The sequence below is a fragment of the Notamacropus eugenii genome, chromosome 5 (assembly GCF_028372415.1).
Source record: "Notamacropus eugenii isolate mMacEug1 chromosome 5, mMacEug1.pri_v2, whole genome shotgun sequence".
Taxonomy (NCBI): Eukaryota; Metazoa; Chordata; class Mammalia; order Diprotodontia; family Macropodidae; genus Notamacropus; species Notamacropus eugenii.
In genome coordinates, this window is record NC_092876.1 from 420,059,779 (window position 1) to 420,072,636 (window position 12,858).

General features: G+C 33.6%; 1 protein-coding gene across 1 annotated transcript in view; it reads left to right on the top strand.

Moving 5' to 3' along the window:
• Positions 1-12,858, top strand: part of TMPRSS15 (transmembrane serine protease 15) — a 155,630-nt gene that overhangs the window by 91,163 nt on the left and 51,609 nt on the right. Inside the window, exons 13-15 of the mRNA XM_072614948.1 lie at positions 4,428-4,563; positions 7,802-7,891; positions 11,473-11,598. Of these exons, the coding sequence (XP_072471049.1) occupies positions 4,428-4,563; positions 7,802-7,891; positions 11,473-11,598 (352 nt within the window). The remainder of the gene's footprint in view (positions 1-4,427; positions 4,564-7,801; positions 7,892-11,472; positions 11,599-12,858) is intronic.

A 12,858-nucleotide genomic window follows, 5' to 3' on the forward strand; every position in this document is an offset into this window, starting at 1 on the left:
CACATGTATTAGAGCAAAGTCAGTGAGTGAACAGTGGGAATGATACAGGGTTGAGACTTGGCTGAACATGATCAGCAGTATTAACAAAAGTTTTGAGGGAATCAAGAGAGGACATAATTAATTCACCACATGGTCAAGATATGGAAAAGAGGAAAGGAATTCATGTAGGGGAGATAGCATGGGAGAGGATTGATGGGTCAAGGAATTGGAGGTCATGGTGTTGTAGAAGAGCAGGATTTTGTAACTGAACTCAGAGGAAGAGGTGAAAAGTCAATAGATTATGGTCAGATAAAGGCATTTAGGAATTCTCACATGTGGAAGTGTTTCAAGATCATCTTTCTATGTGACTGAGATAGAGTAGAAGAGTAGCTCAAAGGATGTGAGTAAGTTAAGGAACCAAGTAGTTAAGGTATTTGAGGGAGAGTCAATATGTGTGGTATAGTCCCCTCCTGGGAGGGCAGTTTTGTGAGAAGTCATAGAATTGTGGAATTTCATAGTTAAATGGAAGCTCAGAGAACTCTAGTCTGGTCTGTATCTCCACAACATCTTCAATAAGAGAAAGCTCTCTAGTGAGGAGGCCCTACTATCTCCCAAGAAAATTTCACTTTTTCACAAAAAAAAAGAGAACAGAGGTAACATTGAAATATGATCTACAATTAGAATTGACAGGTTCATCGTTTCCTCTAGGAGCGCTGTCTAAAAATATTATTTCAGTCTCTATTTGGGATGCTTCTAATTGTTGGGAAGTGTTTTTGTACGTTAAATTGAAATCTTCCTCTTTTATAGTCATTGTCTATGTTTCTGTTCCCTGGGACCAAGCAGAACAAATTTCATTCCTTTTCTACATGACTGTTCTTCCCACCCTTGGATCACGACCCCACCAAGTAGTTTCTTTTTCTGGCCAACCGTTTCCAGTACCTTCAGGCAGTCCTCATTTGGCATCATCTGGAGGTTCCTCATCATTCTTACATCCTTGAATCCCCAAACTCTAGCACAATGCCTGAATATAGTTTTAAATATCTGCTTACTGATTGATTGTTTCTGAATGTATTTCAGTTTGTCAACATCTTTTGTTAAATTTGGTACCCAGAACTGAGTATAATACTCCTGATATAGTCTATCCAAAGTCAATTACAGTGGGATTATCACATCCTATGTTCTGAAAACCATAGTTTTCTTAATGCAATTTTAAGATAGTATCATTGTTTTTGGTTCCATGTCTATGATCTTCTCCAAGTCATTGCTGAAAATGTAGAACTGTGCAAAGCTAAGAACCAATCTCTATATGTTAGGAGAGGAAGAAAGTAGAATCAATCCATCAGAGACCTTGTCCAAGGTGATTTTGATTCCAGTTATTCAGTTATTTCAGAATCTATCTAACTTTACAATTATCTAGCTTATGTCTCTCCATCTAGTTCATAAGGATTACATTGTCAAATATAAAGCTATGTCAAATATAAAATATAGGTAAACTGTGTATATACCATTCTGCTATTCCAACAATCCATTAACTTCATTAAAAAAAGGAAATTAAAATAACCTGGCATGACCTGTTCTTGCTGAAGTTATTGTGACCCTTAATGATCATTTCCCTTTCATACACTATTTCCAAATAATATGATCAGCTTTTTTTGCCAATAATCACAGTGAAAATTGCTTTCCTATGATTTGCAGACACTGTCATCTTTTATTTTAAAAATTATTACAAATCCTTAGAAAGATGGATATTTATATATATATACACATATGAAATGTAAATAAATAATATATTGATTATTTCAGGAACAAATACCAAAGACAAATTGTTACTTATGATTAGTTTAAAACCATTCAAGTTTCTGATATAACTCTGGACCTGGACTCCCCAAGAAGGGAAATATACTTGGTGGTTCTTGACTAGCAACCATTCTTTGTATTACATTCTCACCCTATGAATAATCCACAGACTGGAAGTAACTCTAATATCAATACTCTCTTAGTCAACCTTGGTACTGAGATTGAATGAGACATTTACAAGTCATTGAATAGTTAACAAAAGGAGTTTATTTTGCTCTTACACAGTAAAGATACACGACAAGGATGCAACGCCACTTAGCTTTTCTGGACTTGGCCTCCCACATTCCTATAGATAGTCATCAAGACAAGATATACTAAAGGGTGTAGTAGTTCACATGATCTTCAGGCCTAGGCTACATGTGGCTGGGATTTTTGATGCCTACAGGTGGCCAGGAAGCTGCATAAGAGAAACCCTTGCCAATTAGATCTCAGGAACAGTTTTGTCTCATTTTTAGGAAAATCTAATCCATGTTTCAGGAGATTAAGAGAAGAGGCTTGGATATACCCCTTATTGCGGGGGAAAAAAATTATGTTAGGGAAATGCTGGTAAATAGTAGTCCTGTCACACCACTGTTGTAGTGGAATGTTATAGCCCCCTTTCTTTTCCTAGCATGTGCCAGGAACCAGTTTTGAGTAGGAAAAAGAGGCAGTGATCTTTTTTCTTCAAGAGATATGATGCTCAGGAAATTTTCCTTCCCTTGAAAGAAACCAGATCCCAAATTTGGGTCAGAATTTGAAACAGAATTTGGGTCACTTTAAGTAATTAGCTAGATATTTGATTCCATAAAATTTAAAAGTTCTGAACAAAGAAATACAATATATATTATAAATGTTAATGGTATTAATATTTTTATTGTTATTTCAAAATTGGTAAACATCAACAAATGTAAGCATTTTCATTTATGAGGAAGAGTAGAAAAGGGGAATCATACATAGAACTGGGAATCTCTATTACGTATAGCTTATTCTTTTTAAAAGTGTATTACATTTAACGTGTTAATTCCAAAGTTGTCCTATTTCTGTTTCCCTCTGAACGTGCTGTTTTATTCTGTGTTTCTTTGAAATGCTTCATTGATGCTCTTATTTTCCTTTCTATTCCCTTATTATCATCCCCCTCTTCCTTTGATTTTCCTCAAAAGGCTAACAACAAAAAAAGTCTCCTCAGATCAATAAGTCTAGTCAAACAAATAAAGCAGTGCATTGTCTATGTCTGAAAACGTCTTGTTCCTCACCTTTAATCCACCTCCAGTCTGCCAAGAGCTGAGAAGCATATCTCATCTTCTGTCCTTTAGAATCATGATTAGTCATTATGTTAAACAGTTACAAAATCTTTCAAAGTTTTTTTAAAATGGAGATTATTGTTGTCATTATATAAATTCTCCTCCTCCTCCACTTTTCATTTTGTGTCACTTCAAAATCCCAAATCCTCTCAGGTTGTTTTTTTCTGAATCTGTCCCTTTCATCATATCTTGTAGTACAATCATTTTTCATCACATTCATATGTCATATTTTGTCTACCTGTTTCTCAATTGATGAGCACAATTTAGTTTCCTGTTCTTTATTACAACAAAAAGTATACTATTAATATGTGAATTCCTTCTCCTCTTCCTTTTTTAACTTTTCAGGGTATAAGAATGTAATGGAATTTAAATTTTAAAATAACAGTATGAAGAAAAATACCTATTAAAATATCAATTATAAATTTGTTAGTTAAGTTTTGTAAAGCTAAAATCTATTCTGCATAAAACCCAATCTTTAATGGAAAAGTGATCAAAGGATATTTTTATTCCACTCAGGAAAGAAAGGAAAGGTAGTAGCTGTTGCCAATAACCCTGATAAGGTCTCCAGCTTCTCTCTCTCATAAGTTTATAGTAAATCTACAAAAGCAGGATTAGACTTCTGGGCCATTATTTGTAAATTGTCCCTCATCCCACAGATCTGGCAAACCTTTGAGGAGTAAGAGCAAGAAAGCCTATTGGCCAGAAGAGAATTGGGTGTGGCAGAACAGTGTACCTCCCAGGCCACTGATTACCTAAATATCTCTCCCTGCGTGTATATGTTTTGTTCTCCTATTCTGTGTGTATTCTTGGGAAGAGTCTTGCTATGCTAACTGGAAAGCTCTGAAAAATACATCATGAACCAAATTGTTTGATTACATAACGCTTTGTCACAAAGTCATCTGCATCTTTGATGACACATATTGGATCATTATTGATTCTTAGCTAAATTGATAAATAAATCTGTCTTAATATTCTAATGGGATAGAACTGAAGTACCTCACATGTGTGTATTTTAGTAGTATAACTCTAGCTTCTCAGAGATAATGTCCCTGCCTTTTCTCTTTAATATTGGGATTCTCAGGCCAAGTAACAAGAGTGAGTGGCAACGTAGCAGGTAAGTAGGGTAGCTTTGTCAAGCAGGTGGAGTCTTATAATGACTTCACCCACTCTGTGGCTAGTGGACAATTCAATCTGTGAAGAAAAACATTCCTGCCTGTCCCTAGCATAGTAACTTTAGTAATGGTTGTACAGCAGACTGAGCTATTTGTTATTAAATCTATAAATATCTTCTCTTTCTGACCTATTACCTAGGTTCTTTTTGATGCTTATACAAATGGATACCTGAGTGACATAGCATTGGATGACATTAGCCTAGCAAGTGGCACTTGCAATAAGAGTCTATATCCAGAACCAACCCTGGTACCAACTCCACCCCCAGAACTTCCTAGTAAGTATCCCTGATGAATATATTTTTCCCATGTTTCCAATGCTGATATTTTATGTTAGATTCTGAGTTTGAGTTATGTATTTTCCATTTTAAACTAGCTAATAATTTGTAGAATAAAAGGGGATATTAAGATGGAGACACAATTGAGGACAGCTTAAGGTGTCCTATAACTCAGCTTCCCTTAATGAAGCTAAAATCAAGTTAGCTTTTTTGCTTGCCATTTTTCAGGAGGCAAAAGGTAATATATGAAGTTCTGGGCTTGGAGTCAAGATTCAAATTCTATCTCTGACGTGACCCTAAGCAAGTCATATAATTTCTCAGGCTGCTAGCTCCCTGTCTTAGACGGTGATTTGCATTAATGGAAAGAATCTCTAGATCCTTGAAATCATAGATTCTTAAAGTATTTCTGAATCATATTATTAAACTTGCAGACCTCTAAAGCCCTTAGATCCTTTTCAGGTTAATTTCTGTCTAGCCACAACTTCCTCATCTTGTACTTGTGAAGTTTATTTTTTTAAACTAAGTGTAAAATTTTATATTTATCCCCATTAAATAATTTTCACCTTAGTAAAGAAAAATCAAGGAATCTCTTTTATCCCTGTCAAAGCTCAAGCTATTAATGTCTCATGCCTTTAATGATTTGACATACCCTAGGAAAATTTTAAACTAACTCCTATGAGTATTTCAAAGGGATTTCTTTTTGTTAAAACCGAACTCCTTTAAAACTTTTTCATCTCAAAAAAAAGACTATTACATTTATCAAAATGGTACAGTAAGTGCAGTGATATCAGAATATGCACAGTCAGATAGACTTAAGACAAGCAGTATACTGGAAGCAAAATTTCCCTAACTTCTTGGCAAAAGATTGGCTGCATTATCTTGTGCCTATCAGCAGAGTAAACAATCAATCATAACACAAATGTTAAAGAAAATAGCTCCAGGGAAAAGTCAGATGTAGGCATGTAGTATTAATAAACTCCAACAACCTCCTGGACATGTCAAGTACCTTAATTTAACTCATCCTCCAGCTACCAGAAGCACAGCTAAAAATAGCGAATAACTAAACTATCCTAAATGATCTTTCACAAGTCTTGGTTGGCTCCATTAAGGAACAAAGAAGGTAAGTTTTCCTCTGTGACCAGACCCCCACCAAAGTAAGTGGTATCATCATAATTAAAATTATAGAGAGGTGATTTTGCCAAATTTTTCCAGTGATTTGTTTCTGGAAAGTCACCTGTACAACTTGTTGAACCAATGATAAGATAATATAAATTCATGATTCATCTTTAAAATACTTAGTTAAATTTTATTGCATTCTGAGTGAATGTTCCATCTAAAGGAGTAGACAATGCAGCAGGCAAGGAGGACAAAAGGGAATCTATGAGAACAGTTGCCTTAGACTTTAAAGAGAAAAGTATAAGAAGAGTATTTCTAAGTGAATGGACTTCTTGTAAGGACTTATTCAGAACTAAGTAGACTTGGAAAGCACACTACTCAAAGGAATATTATCTTTCCTTTGTATCAATAGCAGCAAACACTTATTAAGCACTTTCTGTGGGCGAGGCACTGTGCTGGAAATATAAATATGAAAAAGCCCTCTGCCCTCAAGAAGTTTACAATTTTATGGGGGAGAAGATTATACAAAAGGAAGCTGAAAAGAGAATAGAGACTTACTAGTCGATACCCTGTATAGGAGCATGATGTCCATAAGGTTAATAACCAAAGCAGAGCAACTGATGAGAAATGAAGCCAGTTGGAAAATTCCAAGCTCTTTATAAAAGGAGATTCTGGAAGAGTGTATCACTTTAGCCTGTGACCTTCGAGTCAGAGGGGAGAGGCAGCTAAGAATGTTGAAGAAGTGTAGAGACAGGTAGAACAACCTTTTACCACCCTCAAAGGGATACACAGACTTGAACATTTTAACTACATCCTGATGAACATGCCAAGGACATTGAGGTAAGAACAAAGCTTCAGTGGAGTCAGTGTGTGGCTTTCTTTGTATATGTATACAATTCCCCCAGGAATCTGCTGAAGGAAACAGGACAGAATGAGATCACTTACACATGTGAAGAAATTGTCCTTGTCTGCGAGAATAGCCACCTCTTTGTGAGACAGAAATGAAGGAGGAGGGACAGAAAACCATGGGAGACTTGGGGAGGGATCTAAAAGGTTTGGAAACACTACTGTGGTGAAATTGATCTAAAAGGGATCTAAAAGGTTTGGAAACACTACTGTGATGAAAATGAATTAATTAGGGAGATGTAAAAGAATTGCCTTGTTGCACTCAGAGCCTAATGGAAATTTTATAATGTAAAATAGCAGTAGACCCAAACAGCAGTTTCATGTTTGAAAGATAACAGAAAACTAGAAGGCTGTGACTTGATTTTATTTTCATATTCTCATTTTCAAAAGAACAAATTTTTTAAATGTTGGGAGGGAAATTGAAAGAAATTTAATACAGTTTATGGTAATGTGTAATACATTTGTAGTACTCACCCAGAAAGACTATTTCCAGTTTTTCTAGTCAGACAAAGATGATCTAGGTTTCAACCTAGGATCATGAAGAATAGAGAGACTGGGGCCAGATTTAGACAGACTTAAGGAGTATGTGAAGTTAACCTTTGAAAATTCCCTCCTTCAGGTGTCCATGATCTGTAGGAAAGTTAGCTGATGAAATTCATTCATAGTAAGGTTATAATTTTACGTTGCCACATTTTTCAGGATAATTTTCATTCTAAAAGAATCTCAACAGGAAAGAGAGAAGTTGAGTATGAACAAATTAATTACTAATAAAGATAATCTCAGGTACCAAAAATAAATAAAACTGAGTTGATGGTTGTGGTTTGAGAAGAAATAGGGTACTTTATAGCATCTCTCAAATTGGTCTACAAAAGCAACTACCCATGTTATCTGCAGGTAAGTTTGGCCTTATTTGGAAAGAGTATTGCTAATAATGTCTTTAAACATCATCTATTGAAGAAACTATTTAACCCCCAAGTATTATTTCGTTACTAAGAATAAAAACATTCTGAACTTGTTTTACTTAATAAATTCGTTTCCTTAATTATCCTTTTTATAAAAAATCTCAGATGTAAACATTTCATAATCTCTTTTTGACTTACACATTCTTTCATCTATTGTTATTAAAATTCGACAGTGCCTTAATTATGACCTACTCTATCTGTCATTATCTATCAGCAGCAGCTTATTAATATATTTTCAATGTTTGTTCTTTTAGCTGACTGTGGAGGACCTCAGGAAATGTGGGAACCAAATACAACATTTTCTTCTATGAATTACCCAAATAACTATCCCAATCAAGCTTTCTGTGAGTCATGATTTCTTATTATCATCAGAGAACTGAATATTTTTAAATAGCTATTTCAAATTTTTAAAATTAATTATAAACTTGGCAGATATAGGCTTATGGTCAAAGAATGACACAACTACAAATGATAAACTGTAACTCTGTGTGTGTGTGTGTGTGTGTGTGTGTGTGTGTTCAGAGAAAAGGAATAACTGGACAATGAGAAACATTATCCAGAAACTTAGAAAGATGAAGGAAACGCCAAATCTACCTAAAGAAAAGAAATGAACCAAGGTTTATTATGAGAAAGCCAAGGGCAATGAATATTATTTGCTATGAGAAATAGCTCCATTAAATGGATCAGAGATGCTCTCTATGTAAAATTTATAATTGTATTCATTCAAATTCAGCATTTATTGTACACAAGGTATTACATGACTATTCTCAGAAGCAGAAACTCTTTCTTTGAAACTAAGGTTCACCAATTTAAGACAAAAGGCAAAGAGTCTTGAAATCTTTTGGAAGGGAGAAAAGAAGAAGGAAAGAAGGGAATAGAAGAAAGAGAGAAAGAAGGAGAGTGAGAAAGAGACCTAAAAAGAGTAGAACACACAAAAGTTGACATAGACATTCAATTCAACTCAGAAAAAGGAGGGAACTAGGAAAAGAGGGAGTAGAGAATGAGACAATATAGATTCAGGAATTAATGATAAACAAAACAAACTGCAGCTACAGAATTTTGATGGTGAAAAGAGGAGGGCATGGTAGAATTTAAAAGGAAAGAAAGAAATTATAATGACCTGAGATTGGAGTTTGATATAAAGAGAAAGAAGAAGCACAGGGGAGAGAGAACAGATTGCATCAAGCATAAGTCACTAGTGTGAAGCACAGTCTTTTCTGTCACTATCCTCTTCTTCTTTGTAAAGAGGAGGTAAAGAGTAAGTGGTAAAGAGATGAAAAAAAATAAGACAATAGGATAAATGAATAAGCATAATAGTTATAAGTGTGAATGGAATGAACTCACTTAGAAATAGGCAATATGTTGGCATAGAAATATATTCAATTCAACTTGCTAGAAACATAAAATATATAATTAAAACAACAGACTGTGACAAAATTTGTTCTAATTCCATTGAACTAAAAATAAAATCAAGGATAACAATCTGGACCTCAGACAAGGCAAAAAGAGAAAAATAGGGAAAATAAATTATCCTTAAGGCACTATGCACATAATGGCAAAGGATCTAAACACTTAGCGGAAAAGTTATAAAGAGAAATGGACCATTAAACTCTCATATGAAATGCCTAATTGTATACCCCATTTCAGATCTAGACAAATCCAACAAAAATAAAAAAGAAAGAAGTTAAGAACCTGAATAGAATTTTAGAAAACTTGGATGTGATAGAGTTCTAGTAACTACTTAAAGGGAATTGAAAGGAGCATACATATATCTCAGCTCTACTAGTACCTTTTAAAAAAATGAAAATATATTGGGTCATATAAACTTTACAAAAATATAGGGGAAGTGTTAAATATATCCTTTATTAACCACAGTAGAATAAAAATTATATTCAATTAAAGTCATTTGAAGAAAAGATTTAAATTATAGAGATTAAATTCTAAAATTTCTAAATTCCATAGAATTGATGAGTAAAAGAACAAATTGTAAATACAAGCAACAATTTAATCAAAGGAAATGGCAACAATGAAACAACATGCCAAAACTTTTGGGATAAAACCAAAACAGTGCTGATGATAATATGTATGAGGTTTGTTTTGTTTTTTTAACACTTTCATAAACAAAAGAGAAAAAAGTCAGATCAATTAATTGTACATTGAACTAAAAAAAAAAATCCCAAGAAACCAATAGATTTAAAGGTCCCAATTCAACATCAAAATAGAAATTCTGAAAAATCAAAAAAGAGATGAACAAAATTAAAAGCAAAAGAGGCAATTAATTAAAGATAAGTCTTTTTTAAAAATAGAATTAACATTAATTTATTTTTAAAGAAAAGATAAATTACCAATATAAAAATGAGAATTAATAATAAATGAAGAGTAATATACTATTTTGCCCAACTACATTGCCAAAAAATTGACAATTTTAATGAAATGGGTAAATTCTTCAAAAAATGAAAAGGTTGAGATTAAAATAAAAAGAAATAGACAATTTATATAATCAAAATAAGAAATCAAATAAGTCATATAATAATTCTCAAAAGAATAGCACCCTCAAACCTTATGGATTTATAAGCAAATTTTATCAAAAATTTGAAGGACAATTAATTTCAATATTATATGAAATATTTGGAAAAACAAGAAAAGAGGAGATTCCATTGAATTCCTTCTATGACACAAATGTATGATTTACACCCAAACCATAGAGAGACAAAACAAAGAAAATTATAGATCAATATCCCTAATTATATATCTATATACTATAAATCAATATCCCTAATTATATAAATACAAAAATATTAAATATAATATTACTAAAAAGGCTACACAGAACATATTTTAAAATAAATATACACCAGGTTTATGAGTATGACCAGGGTGTATTTATACCAAAAATTCAGGATTCTTTCAATACTAGAAAAACTATAAATAAAATACATCATGTTAATAATAAGAAAAATAAACACTACATGACCAAATCAAGATGTAGAAAAGCTTTTGACAAAATTTTACCTCCATATCTGTTTAACAAAAAAAAAAACAACACACTAGAACGCATGGAAATAAATGGATCTTTTCTTAACATGATAAATAGTATTTATTTAAAACCAAAAGCCAAAATTTTATCATGGAAATAACATATGTTTTTCCAGACATAACTAGTGTAGTAATTTGCATTGTTTGACTATTCAAGTTTGTTAAAAGACTTTCTCCTTTTTTTCTTCAGTTAGACGGTTGGAGATGGGGGGGAGAGGGGAGATAGGAATAAGGTTCTACGTGCCTGCCCCCTCCCCCCAAATGATATTAGAACTGAGGAAAAAAATCACATACAACCAGGTCAGCTTTGAAAGTTATACGATAATATCACCAACATCTCAGCTACTAATGTTTAAAACCTTAGAATCATCTTTGACTCCATATTCTTCCTGATTACTCACATATAATCAGTCGCCATGCCCTGTCACCTCTATATCATCTCCCATATCTGTTTCCTGAGAGACAATATGATGTAATAAAATTAAAGTTGGTTTTGGAGTCTGACGTACTTTGAAACAAACATCATATACATTTTCAGTTTCATTGCATTCCTCTCCTGTTCTACAATATATATTGAAAAGGTTATTTATTTTATGTGGTATTAGTTAAGTTCATAATAAAAAGGGAAATAGAAGAAAAAAGAATGTTTTATATTCATTGTGATAGTTAAATTATAGCAAACTGTTTCAAATTCATTTTATGATTTACTGGCAATGATGTTAATAACTTTAACATGTTACCTATAATCAAAGTTGTTAGGAAGTTCACTATCCATGGAATCAAACGTGATCCTGAAAGAGTTCTGAAATCCTCTGCCTCAAAGCTACTTCTCTGGGACATGTTTAAATATTAATTGTACTTCTAAATTAATTTAATTACTGTATTTTAGGTATCTGGTACTTAAATGCTGAAAAAGGGAAGAACATTCAACTTCATTTTGAAGCATTTGACTTAGAAGTTATTACAGATGTTGTTGAAGTCAGAGATGGTAGAGATGACAACTCCTCATTATTGGGCAAGTATTATCCATTGAATCATTCTAGCACAGATTTTAGCGCAGAATTCAGACCATTTGATTAGCTCATGTAGTATATCTCAGATTAAATTCAATTATCCTTAAAACCAAAGACAGATCGTTCCATATAGAATTTTTTTTAGGAAGGATGAAAAATCAGGGAAATGCTAGATCTTATGTGCTGTTTATTATGTCCTCCTATTTGTTGTTATTTACTCCTTTATTTGTGTCTGTCTCTTTGTGACCCTGTGGGACATAGCACATCAATACTGTCCATGGGGGTTTCTTGGCAAAGATACTTCAATGCTTTGCCATTTCCTTCATCAGGGGATTAAGGCAAACAGAGACTGAATGACTTGCCCAAGGTCACACAGATAGTAAATGTCTGAGATTAAATTTAAACTCAGATCTTCCTCATTCCAGACCCAGCGTTCTATCCACAGAGCCACCTAGATGCCTCCACTTTCCCCTTATGTTTGCAGATATAGATATTGAAGAAACTTAGCATATCTCATCATCCATGTCATCTATCTTAATTCTTTCCACTGCATAGATTTAATTGACAGATTATTAGTATATCTTCCAGAAAAGGTTTTGGAAAATCAAAAAAGTTACCAAAAGAGATCGTGTTATCTTCATGTGGTCCTAGAGATATTTAAGATTGGATAGATGACTGGTACAGAGAATTCCTGTGCCATCATAACAAATGGCTCCCAAATCTGGATATCTCTCCCTGGTCTCCTGATCAACCATCTGACAAATATCTCCCCAAAAAGTTATATCTGAAGTTCCCAAACTCAACTCATTATCTTTCTCTTTGAAGGAACTCAATACTCCTTCAAACTTTCCTATGTCTGTTGTGCACTGTTCTCCTGGTCACTAAAGTTCAAATCCTTAGAGTCGTCTTTGATTCTTTCTTCTCCCTGACCCTCTAAATACAATCGGTTGCCAAATTCTATTAATTTCATCTCATCATCTCTTGCATCTAACCCCTGACAGACAGCATAGTGTAATAAATATAATACATTGATTTGAAGTTTGAAGACTTGCTTCTGATCCTGGCTCTGCCAACTACTAGCTTTATAATCTTAGGCAAGTCAGATCAACTCACAATGCCTCAGTTTCTTAATCTTTAATATGAGGAGATTGGACCAGATGCACTCTTAATGTCCCTTCTAGCACTTCGTCTATGATTTTATGTTCCCTTCTCTCTGCTTCACATACACACTAATTCTAGACCTTTCTTATCTCTACTGTGGA